Source organism: Meleagris gallopavo, chromosome 10 (genome assembly GCF_905368555.1).
Source record: "Meleagris gallopavo chromosome 10, MGAL_WU_HG_1.1, whole genome shotgun sequence".
Taxonomy (NCBI): Eukaryota; Metazoa; Chordata; class Aves; order Galliformes; family Phasianidae; genus Meleagris; species Meleagris gallopavo.
Genome location: NC_139413.1, coordinates 13,072,488 through 13,084,127, shown reverse-complemented (window position 1 = coordinate 13,084,127; position 11,640 = coordinate 13,072,488). Strand labels below are relative to the sequence as shown.

Genomic DNA, 11,640 nt, shown 5'->3' with positions numbered 1-11,640 from the left:
ATGCTTGCTTGCTTGCTTGTTTGTTTATTTATTGCTTTCTGCTTTGGCTATCCTCATTGTTAGTAGCAGCAATAGAATGTTGCAGCAGTTGTCAGCTTTGGGCCATGCCCCATACTGTCTTGACTGAACACTATTATCAAAAGCGGTGCAGGTATCAGTGTTGGAATCCCTAAGCAAACATCCAGATGGGCATCCAATATACTTTCCATTAGATTAAGAAGCTGATCCTGAATAATCACTTACCCAAACAGAAAGCTGAATAGCAACTTGGGACTCTTCAAAACCTATTGTTAGTTCACGAAGTATGGCTTCTCATATTTTTGTCCTTACAGGTAGTAGATGCCCTGCTGATTTATTTCACATGATCTTAGTTAGATTTCTGAAACTTGTGTAAACTTCAGTTGCAAGTTTCCTAAACATATTTTTAACTTGAGTTCCAGAATGAATATTGTCCTCCATTTAAAAAAAGAGAAAGTCTTATTTTCCCAGTCACCTTTATTTCACTAGAAAACTATAAATTACTATAAATACAGGTATCACCAGTATAAAAATTAGATTGTCATCCATAAAATAAATATTAGAACAGTCATAGCAAAACGTACCTCTGAATTCCATCACCAAGATGATTTGAATCTATAATACATAAACTATTGATTTACCATTTAGTTTTGAATAAAGTTCAAAATGCAGTAACTACTGCTACTTATTCAGTGTTTGCCTGGAATGAGTTACTATTCCCTCAAACTGTGTTTACCCTAACACTTAAGAGAACCAACAGTGCAAAAGCGTTAATTAGTGGTCACCAATACACTAATTTGTTTGTTTAGCACTGATTGTATATATCCAAAGATAGACAAACCAAGATAGTTTTATCCAAGCAGTGCAGAAATAGCAGTAGCTTCTTCGTACCATCTGAACTAACAGATCATTTCACCAGTTAATAATGTTGTAAGAAAGTCAGATAAGTAGAGGTTTTGTTTCACAGAAACAGAAAAATGGTTCTTTTCATTAGTAAAGGACATTTTTCAAATGTAGTGTTTTTTCCCCTCACAAGTACCGTAAGACTTCTGGCTCAGTAAAGCTTATACTTCCGGAAGTACTTGGTCAAATCAGAGATTCATTTGATTCTAGCTGAGAAGAATGCGTGAGGAGGGTAATCATGTTGCAATTGGTCACCAAAATATTCTTCCAGCCTCCAGACAGTGGAGACAGGGGCTTCTTGGTATCTGTGGCTTTTTTTTTTTTTAATCTGTCACTGTCTAATGGATCTTTGAGTCCACCAAAAGTTTTAGCTTCAAATTTCCTGTACCAGAGAGACTAAAGGCTCCATCTTTTTTTCTTGCCTTTGTGTCTTCCATGAGTATCCACAATAGTTTTTCCTTAGACACCGTTAAGTGGTTCTTTTTCTCTTGCAGGTTTTGCTTTCTTGCGTTTACACAGGATCACTGCTAGGACAATGGTGAGAGCAAGGACTGCAATTGCTAACACTGCTATGATGATAAAGACTTCTGCTCCATATTCTGTAGTGTTGGGGAAAAAAAATGCAAGGTTCAGTTATCAGAGATGACATATCGCACTCCTATAAATTCTTACACTGAACTAAAAACTGTTTCTGTATTTCGTGGTACCACAGAAGTAGAATAATCATCCCAATGTGAACTGAATTTGTTTTAAAATGAATTTTTTGAACTGAGCTAAAGCTTTATTTCATGTGGTTCACAGTAGGTTTTAATCCAGATAGTACAACAAAATACCAAGAGTAGGTAAAATCATTCCTTCCGTCTCTGCATTATCTCTGTGAAACTAAGTCCAAGTGAGTATTTTTTTTTCTATGTTACAAGCTAGAAAGTACCAATAAAAAAGATTCTTATTTAAATTGTAACATAGAATTTAACTATTTTGACATATAAAAGTATATATTCTAGATAATAAAGTTAATTAGAAAGCAAACTTCGTAAGATGCTCTCTGCTTAATGTCCTAGTTGCTTCATCGAATGGAGAGAAAACAAACACGATAGTACTGTGATGCTATTTAATAAATATTCAAGACTTTATAATGAAAAAAGTGTTATTCAGGCTGGAATAAAACTGGCTGATTCACTGTCTGCTCACATATTTATGAGCAGTCTGTCAGCTAATATGGCAGTGTAACACTAAAGAAAGTCTTAGCTTCATCTTCTGCTTTTGAGATGATAAATTTCAGTTCAAATTACAAATCGGTGTAAATGTTGTCATTCAGATTTCCAGCACTCCTATGCTTTAGAGATAATTAACCACTTGCACTTGCTATGGGATCACTTATATCGGGAGGATCTGAGGGAAACAGTGAGGGGAAAAAAAAACAACCACACAAAAAGCCAAACAAAACAAAAAAAAAAAACAAAGCCAAAATGTAGTGCAGAGGCCTGAAACTCTCATGACCAGTCAATAGCTCAGACAATTTAAAACTGAATCAAGCAGTTTAGCAAAATCCTACCACCAACTCCAGCTAGCTGAAGACGAATCTATGTAAGTTCACTTTATAACTTAGGTGTCACACTTTATAGAGTTATAAAATACATTCAAAATTGAAGTGTCTTTCTGTTGGAATGCTGAAGGCAGAACAACACTCTTCACTAGATACATACCATCTAAAATAGTTCTTTCTATAGTGGTACAAAGCACCATGCTTTCTTGTCCATTACGATTTTCTCTGCGAGAGGGAATGATTCCCTGTACGTAGAAGCAATAGTTATTTTTGTTGTCAACACTTATATCAAACATATGGCTTTTTGTTGTTGCATCTTTCTGTAAAGGAAAAAAAAACATTTCTCATTTCAGGTCCTCTGCAAAAATGCCCATGCTTTTAAGGTAGCAGAAAAATTATATAGCTATTATATATCTCCAGAATACGTAGAAAAGCAGAGTAAGGCCTTACCTTTCCAGAACTTTGATCTTTCCAGTAATAGAGTTTGTATTCCAGGTCGTGTTTGAAAATATCTCGAACGCTTTGAAAGCTTCCATTAGAAAACATATATGGCGTAAGTGGATCTCGAAACACAACATTCAGTTTGGAATCTTCTTGCGTGTAGTGTTGGATCTCTGGTTTTCCAATAATAGCTAAAAAATCATTTTTTGAATTAAAATACTGGCATCACCTTTTTTCCCCATTCTTGGCTGTTCTGTACTTCTACTGTTTCCTACATAATATGCTCTTTTCCTTCCTTTACTCCCTTCCCTTCTCAAACAGAAAAGTTTACACAGCCAAGGCAGCACAGGATTATTAACAAGTGTCTGTATCTAGTACACAATGTTAATAAAATGGTGTACAATGCAGTGAGAAACAAGTAGTGACTAAAATTTTACACACTGCTCTGCAATAGGGAGAGAAAGCTTTATGCCTGAATGTCATCTTCTAAGATATCTGTAGAATCTACAGGAGAAAGCTTTAGGCCAAATCCAAACCTTGTTTAAGTCAGTGGAAATCATCTTGAAAGGAAGTTAATGAAAAGATTTAATTGGGAATTCTACTTACTCTGATTATAAGGTGTGAATTTTTCAGAGCTTGCAAAAAGTGGTTCTTCAAAGTTATCCTCCACCAAGGATTTTACAGATAATATATGTGCTGTATAGGTCTCCTTTACATTCCGGAGTGCATCAGTAACATCACACTCTGTTTCTGTAGTCATTATGCATTTTTTTCTGGTATCAGACGTCTCCCTGAAAAGAGTAAGAAAGAAGTGTCAACACTTCCCAAGAAGACTTTCACAAGCTACTTATACATGTTAAAAACATTTTTTTCCCTCAAATTGTACAGACTTCCCTCAGTCAGTGGAATGGCCTTGCAGGTATAGTAGGGTGAGAAGCAGAAGGGAAAAAAAAAAACAAAAACACAAAAACAAACCACAGTTGTGCCCAGGTATATTTCACAACGCATTGAAGAAACAAGTAAAAAAAACCATAAGCCATAGTAATTATACAAAGATGTCTTTTGAGGTTTTCAGTTGATTTATGAAAACAAAACAAAAAAACAGGTATAGAAATCACATTGAAAATGCTATCCCTGTTCACTAATGCATCTAAAGATCATTGCCTAAAAAATACGAGTTATCCTGGGAAGCTCTGCTGCCATGTAGAATAATTGCTTAATGTAACAGTGCCTCATTTGTGTCACTTGTGTTTGCATTTATGCAGGCACAAATGTCTCTAAGAACAAGATATTAGCAGCAATTTTATTTGCAGTATTACGTTACAGAAGCAAGAAAAAATATTGTAAGAAACACTACCTCTATGAACTTCTCTTGATTTTAAAGAATACAGGATTCATTTGAGAAATAATGAATAAGGCATAGGGAAAAAAAAGTTTTAATGGCCGCTTTGCATCCTAATAATGTTTTGAAAAAGGACAGAAGAGATCTGATCTTGGTGATCAAACAAATGTACATGAAAGAGAAAGAAAACATTTTAGTGCAAGTTGTCTATAGGAACATCTTGTCTAAAGAAGTTCCTCCATATCAGAACTATACCTGATTCTACGCTAAACCTTGGGCAAACAGACTTCAATATTTCGTAAGCAAAATAAACTCCAGATTCATAAAACAGTTCAACTTGCAGGGTGCTAGATAAGGTTCTGTGTCCTGCACTTGTCTCTTTGTAAGACTGAACTCTTAAGCTAGGTTGTGCTACTCTGCTAAGAGCGTGCTTTTAAGTCTATTCATTTAATTGCTCCCTTAGCCTAAAGAATAAAAGAGCTCATTAGACCATCGCATTGGTATTTCATCCATTAGTCATGAGACTGCTCTCATTTCTAGGGAACTTTTATACACAGTACCACATCTTCATTACAAGTGGGAGAGTTGATGATGCAGACTCCCTTCAGGGTATGTTTATTAATGATATATGAATTAATAGGGAGCTGAGAATAGCACAGATTTATTGCTGAACTTCACTGAAGCTTCTGTGCAGCAGAGGTGTCAGACACTTCACACAGGCTGATCGTTTTTATGGCTGTAATATTTCATAGTTTCTATAAAACATGATGACAGAGGAAGTCTTGATAGAGCTAGATGAACAAAGGTAATTTTTAGTATTACCCAGCAAGACTAAACATACATTATGGTGAATCACTGATTAGAAAATTCAGACTCATATTTATCAGACAACTCCTGAGACTAAAGAACAAAGACTGAGTTCAGACATAAAAACATGAATGTGTCTAATACATGGCAATACATGTCAGATCAGATGTCAAATTCTTCCAGTATGCTGGCACACATCTCTAATGTAGCTGGAGCCACACCTCACCCCAGGACTGAAATACCAATCTAAAGCTCAGCTTCCCATTTCTAAAGTGGGATATTGTTACGGTCAGATATAAAGAAGTGCTAGCAGTTGGGTTGTCAATTTCCTTAGAAGCGAGCTCTTTTCCTGATACATTCTGTCTCAGAAATAATCAAACACTCCAGACACATCTCCTTCAATTGCCACTGATGTACACACCTCCATGTCACTTACCCATGTATTTCTACGGTGTAGAAGTAACCCGATGGTTTTGGTTGCCACTTCAGTATGGTTTTAAAATTGATTGAAGACCAAGTTATATTAACTGCTGTTGGTAGTCCTGGGTTGCCTTAAAAAAGAGAAAAGAGTGCCATTAGCCACGTTACATGTAACTGCTAGCTGCCTGCACTCACTGTTTAGGTAAAGGCAGTGTTGCTGCTAATCACTACTTAGGGGAGTTATTTCAGGCGGAAAGGCCCGGTCCTGCCCTTTGGGCTCATGCTGTCTCACCGAAGGAATGTGCCCTGGCAGAAGTGAGAAATATGAGAAGAAAATTATTTTCTTTCACTGTTGTTCTAACTCTGAGATTGCTGAGGTAACTCCAGATGAGTCCTCACTTTACTTTTTGATCCAACACCCCTTAAGAACTTACAGAATCTTGAAGACCCTTATGAGAATGTCCAAACCCCAAACAGAAGACCTTCACATGAGAATGTCCGAATCCCAAACAACAGCAGTGCGATTCACAGTCCCTCACTGTCTCTAATGCAGAAGGGATCAAACTCGGTTCCCCTTCGATTTATTGTGGGAAGATAAACTATTCAGAACGCTGTGCTGCCTTGAGAACGGACACCTCGGGGCCTGCCCGGGCCGAGGGGACACTTCGGGGAACTGCCCCGGAGGAAAGCGCGGTGGAAAACATCGCACGGCGGGGAGAGTCGCGACCTCCGGAAAGCCAGCGCTGCGCTAAGCCATACCCTCGTTGCTTCCTAAATGTCGCCTCCTCTGCCGCTCCGATTAGCTCAGACCTGGCGACAAGGGAAGCAAATCTCGCCGCTCCCTCCCGGTGCCGCTGGGAAGCCCCGCAGCCCCCCGGCTACGGACATCACGACTCCCGTAAGAACAAACCGCCCGCGGCGAACGAGCGTTCCGTCAGCTGCGCCGAACGACGGAGCCGCCGCTGCCCCCGCTCCAGTGGCCACGCGCGAAGCTTCTGGCGGAAGGCAAAGGCCGCCGCGCGTGGCCGCTGTCCCGCGGGGCCGCCCTGTCACGGGAGCTGAGCCCCGCGCCCACCCCCCGCCTCGGCCCGCCGCTCCCCTCCCGCCATCACCCACCGGCAGCGGCGGCCAGGCGGCACAGCAGCGCGCTCAGCAGCACGGCTCGCGTTCCGGCGGGGGCACGCGGCATCCTCGGGAAGCGGCTCGACGACGTCGCGACGGGGATAAGCGCGGTGAGCCACCGACGACCAACATAAGGAATGTCTGCGGAAAGAGGCGGAGACTCCGCGGGCGGTGGGAGCGGCGGAGCTGCTCCCGCGCGGGGTCAGGGAGGACGGGAGAGGGGCTGTCCTTCAGCGTTCAGGCATCGCAAGGTTGCGCAAGGCGGGACGGGGGTCTGTGGGACGTCAAGCGGCCCATCGCGGGAAGGCGCCCGAGAGAAGGGGCGGCTCCGTGCCCAGAGCCACCTGGCGCCGTGCTGCTGCGCGTCCCCGTGCCCGCGTGCCAAGCGCGGCTCCCGTCCGCTGGCCGCACGGTGGGATGCTGGTGGGGCCGGGCGGTGCTCCTGCCGAGCTGGGCCGGCTGGCTCAGGTCTGCACCTTCTGCAGCGCCAAACGTCTGTCCGGCCTCGGCTCAGCACGCAGAACGCGACTGCTGGGCTCGCTTCTGTCAGGATAGACAATAAATGATCGCCCCCCCAAAAGCCCCAAACACTGATAGGGGGGTTTGTACCTCAGCTTTCCCGTAAATCAGACACCAGACAGACGCTTTTCCTACGAAGCTGTTGGGAAGATATGTCATTTTCACAGGTAGGAAGGTAACTTGGACGGGTTTGCTGAGTGCTGCCGTCAGTGTCGCAGGTGCTGGGCCCCCGGTGTTTCCCGTACTCATTGATCACCGCAGTGCTGCTTCGCCAGATCAACCCAAGTTTTGGGGCCCAAGGTCTGCTTTCATCTAATGCTCGAGCTCTCGAGGAGCTGTGTTCGCATTCAGCTCGGGATACTTCTGCTAGGAAGGTGGGAAACAGGCGGTGTGGGAGAACCTTTACAGATATAAAGGGGATAGGTGCATTTTGCAGCGTTATGCTGACATTTCTTTTTGTATTGATGATGGTTTTTACTAGGTCTTACACTTGGAAAATATGTGTAGGAGAAGACTAATAGGGAAGTTGCATATTTAATTGCCTTTAATTTTCATGCTTGGTGCACACTTAGATACAAGCAATCAGTTCTGTTTCATAATGTAAAATAAACACATATGGATCCAGATACAGTGGCAATTTCAATCAGAGTCTCCATCATATCGAGTGTTTCAAGGTGTGCCAGAATCCTGGATTTTTTAGATTATCAGCATTCCTTCACTGAATCCCAGACAAACACCTTCTGATTTTCCTGCCTTGTTTTTATCAAGTTTCAGCACTGTCTCTTTGCAGCTGTATGTCAACATTACCTCAGCGAAAAAGCTTGCATGCTTTCAGCTTTGTGCAGAATCCTGATCTTGTGTGACTAGATTTTCGAGATTATCACCTAGTAAAATCACTTCCAAAGGACATTACAAAGAGTTATAGGACTCATCTAAAAAAAGGAAAAGGTGTTTCTATCAAACCTTAAATCACTTTTAAGCTCTGTTTCCAGTTGGATGTCCTTGCATTTCAGTTACAAAAGAGGGGAAGTGGGCCAGCTGTGATATGGAGATAATCTCAACATCCCATCCTTGCTCCCATTTTCTCTATCATGACTCTTGTACCAGAGAGAGGTGAAGAACCTTCCAGGCTGTCTGGAATAACCACTTTGACCAGTGTTACCTTATTCCAGCAGCATTTCCCACTGCTCAGCAATGTGAGGCTTTTAGCTGTGCTGTTGGGTGCTGTGGCTTGAGGGAAGGAAGCTGCCATGTGCAGCGGGGCCCAAACAGAAGAGTCTGTGTGGATCAGGAGGGGTGATGGGCTAACTTTGCCAAGCTAGCTGTGCCAAGGGAAGGAAGTTAAAGGGAAAATTTGATAGCTGGTTGTGGGGGAGCAGTGTGGCTAGATTATGTTCATGAGAGAAGGGGATGACAGACATGGGAGAAGCACTGAGGCAGAGAAAAGCTGCCGCTGCTGCCTCTTCTCTTCTTTCTCCCCTTCCATCAAGCCACGAAGCAGATCTGACTGAAGGATAAGAATGGCTGCGCTGCCCAACTCCAGGAGCCAAACTGGGAAGTGAGTGGAAGCCGGTGCTGCCTGACAGGGCTGGTGTCTCTGGGCTGGGAGGCTGCTGTGCAGTTGGCCACTGCTTGGTGGCACTCTGGGTCATATTTCCTGGTCACATGAACAGTATTTCAACAGCATGTTTAAGACAGAAAATTTCCCACTTACTTTGACAATATGTTGCTACATGCAGGCAAGCATTATGCTGACTTAGACCTCTGGAATTTTCTCTCAGAATTTAGGATTTGGCTCCCATACCGAAATATCAAAATGTAATCATCTACTGCGTATATCTCTATAACTGATATAGTCATTCTCTGCTCATGTTATAATTAGCAGAGAAAAATATCTCCCCTAAGGTGAAATCCATATTTTCCTAGTGCGGACATCTAAAGGAAGTCAGACAAATCCATTAAATACTGAAAAAAAATGGATAATGCCAGGACCTCATTGTGGCTTTATTGAATGTGTGGGAATCATGCAATAGCAAGAGATTGGCTCCCTCAGTGTAGGGAGATGACTGTTTCCACTCTGCGTCCCTCTGATGAGCTTAGTGGAATTCACTATTGGGAAAGTTTGCCAGATTAGAAACAGACCTTACAGATTTTCATTCTTTGATGTCATGGAAGCAAACTACACATTGATTATAGGAAAGTTGAGGAGAAAAGGGGAAGTAAGTCTATGAAACTCCTGGTTTTGGGAAAGACATGTATGTATTTAAATCTGTAATATAATATACTAGATCTCTAAACTCGTTAGCTTTAGAGATAGTTAATACCTTATTGCTTAGCAAAGCAAATTCAGCATCATATGTTTTCGTTACTATCATATGTCATTTGCTTTATATGACATCCACAACAGATCAGTTTCCCTATGCTGATAGTTTCCCAACATTCTAAGGAATGTTTTGTAATACTAATGTTTTGAAATTTTGTAGTGCTACAGAATATTCATCATTCCATGCTGAGATAAAAGTCAGCAATGTTGGCATGCCCAGCAGTGAAAAATTCACCTATGTCAGATTCAAAATCCCTCAGAGCTTTTTCCAAATTGGAATTGCTCCTAATATTTGTTCCTTTTGGTTGACTTTTAAGGTCTTTCTTTAATGTGTCTGAGTGACTCTTATTACTGGGTAATGAATTTACATAAGCAATTAATTATATTTAATTAGATAAAGTAGAAGCTTAGGGAGTATCTCTGATATGGTACTTTTTTAATGTTTGTCCCACAGAGCTGCCGTATCAAATACAGTACTAGAAAGGCATACACAGCACAGTTCTTTGTTCTTTCATTCTTTTCCAATTCCAGTCAGGATTCTAAAGGGCAAAGAACGTTCGAAGTCTTGAAATGACAGTAAGTTTACATCAACATTTTCTGCCTGTGCATGTAAGTGTCTCAAACTTACCAACTAACTTAGATTATTTTATTACTGTGGATTGCTTTACAACTATTTTGTACATAGGGAGGAAACTGCATTTACCCAACTTTTCTATGGGTATGCTGAAAGTCTGTGGTGAAGTCAGGAACGTATGATATCATGGTTTTACACCATTTTCTGTTTTGTGACATTATCACAGGATTATGTTTTCTTTTTTTTTAAGCAAAGAAAAATTCGTATCTATTAGAAGTTTCCAGTGAAGATAAAGGAAACACAGAAAATTGAATTCAATATTTAGATACTATATTTAGATACAATCTTTAGATGCCTAAAAGTTGAGTATCTGATCTGTGAGAATGTTCTGCACCAAGGTATGGGGTAATTACACTGCTGAATATCAAGCCAGATAAAGGAAGGAGACTACAAACACATTATAGATTTAGAGTTTATATAAAAATGGTTATACTGACAAAATTTGTATTACCTTTCTTGTAACTAGGAGGATTTATATAACACAGTAGGTTTTGGTATCAAGACCCATTTTTGATGTACAGAAAATGAATTAGTGTAGTTTTTCTGATGCCTGTGGTAATCAGTGTCATTAGATTAGTGGAATGGAATGGAGAAACAACTTGTATACTTAAGAGCAGTGTTGTTTATACGCGGAGAGCTGTTTATTCCTGAAGTCTCCACACCAATGAAATTCCCAGTAGCTTTCTTGTTTATCTCTGGCTTTGTTATTACCTAAACTATGATAAATTATTTTGTGATTCTAAAACTGGTTTGAGAATTTATTAAATCACATGTAGCAACAGAAAATAACAAAGCTACACTGAGATAGAACTAATTTAAAATTTAAATCCAAATCTTGCTACCAGCTCCTCATCCATCAAATAGTTCACTTATCAAATCCATGTCCTTCCAATTTGGAGAGAAGAATGTTGGGAGAGATCATGTCAGAGGCCTAACTGAAGCTCAGATCGATGACATCGCTGTCTCTTCCCTTGCCCACTGATGCACTTACACCATCATAGAAGGCCCCTAGGTTGGTTGCTTATCATAGAAGGCCACTCAGTGGTCTTCAGAAGTCCCTTCTAAACCCTACGATTCTGTGGTTCACTGTGTGATTCTGAAATGGTTTCTTCACTTCCCAAGTCTGCTTATGTGTATCTCACCTACACAGAGTGTGGGCATTGCTATTATCAGTCAGCTTCTTAGCTGTCCAGTACACTGGGATAAGAAACATCATAGGTCTGCTCTGAAGGCAAATTCTGAAGTGGTTTTCTTGAAAATCTTTAGACTGGTCTTTCCAGACATAATCGTTGGATTTGAAAGTCATAAACAGTTTTAATTCAGCCAGTTTGAGAACATGATTACAGCATAAACTCGTGAGAACTGAGGCGTCAATCACATTCCTATGTGTGGAGCAATCCTGTAAGTCGCCAGTATCCAAATGCATTCCTTCACCATATCAGAGGAGTTAGTAAAGCAGGGGTAAGCTGAAACTTCTCGTAACCTGCATTTAGCTAGAAAGTCTCCCTGGTTCATAGTAAAGTGCTGAACCTCCAAACCCAAAAGTCTCCATGAATTTAAAACAA

General features: G+C 41.0%; 1 protein-coding gene across 1 annotated transcript; it reads right to left on the bottom strand.

Moving 5' to 3' along the window:
* Positions 1-477: 477 nt before the first annotated feature.
* On the bottom strand, positions 478-6,983 carry F3 (coagulation factor III, tissue factor). Its single transcript, XM_085231877.1, has 6 exons — positions 6,594-6,983; positions 5,494-5,608; positions 3,515-3,699; positions 2,918-3,099; positions 2,628-2,787; positions 478-1,520 (listed from the first exon to the last, which is right to left on the bottom strand). Exons 1-6 carry the CDS (start codon positions 6,664-6,666, stop codon positions 1,381-1,383), a joined length of 855 nt encoding a protein of 284 aa, XP_085088003.1. The 5' UTR covers positions 6,667-6,983; the 3' UTR covers positions 478-1,380.
* Positions 6,984-11,640: the final 4,657 nt, after the last annotated feature.

Excerpts from the sequence above, each read along its gene's own strand:
- F3 (XM_085231877.1), bottom strand. The coding sequence starts at position 6,666 with ATGCCGCGTGCCCCCGCCGGAACGCGAGCCGTGCTGCTGAGCGCGCTG. Across the intron at positions 5,609-6,593 it reads CCGCCTGGCCGCCGCTGCCG|GCAACCCAGGACTACCAACA; the intron begins GTGGGTGATGGC and ends CTCTTTTTTAAG. Across the intron at positions 1,521-2,627 it reads AGAAAGAACTATTTTAGATG|AATATGGAGCAGAAGTCTTT; the intron begins GTATGTATCTAG and ends CCAACACTACAG.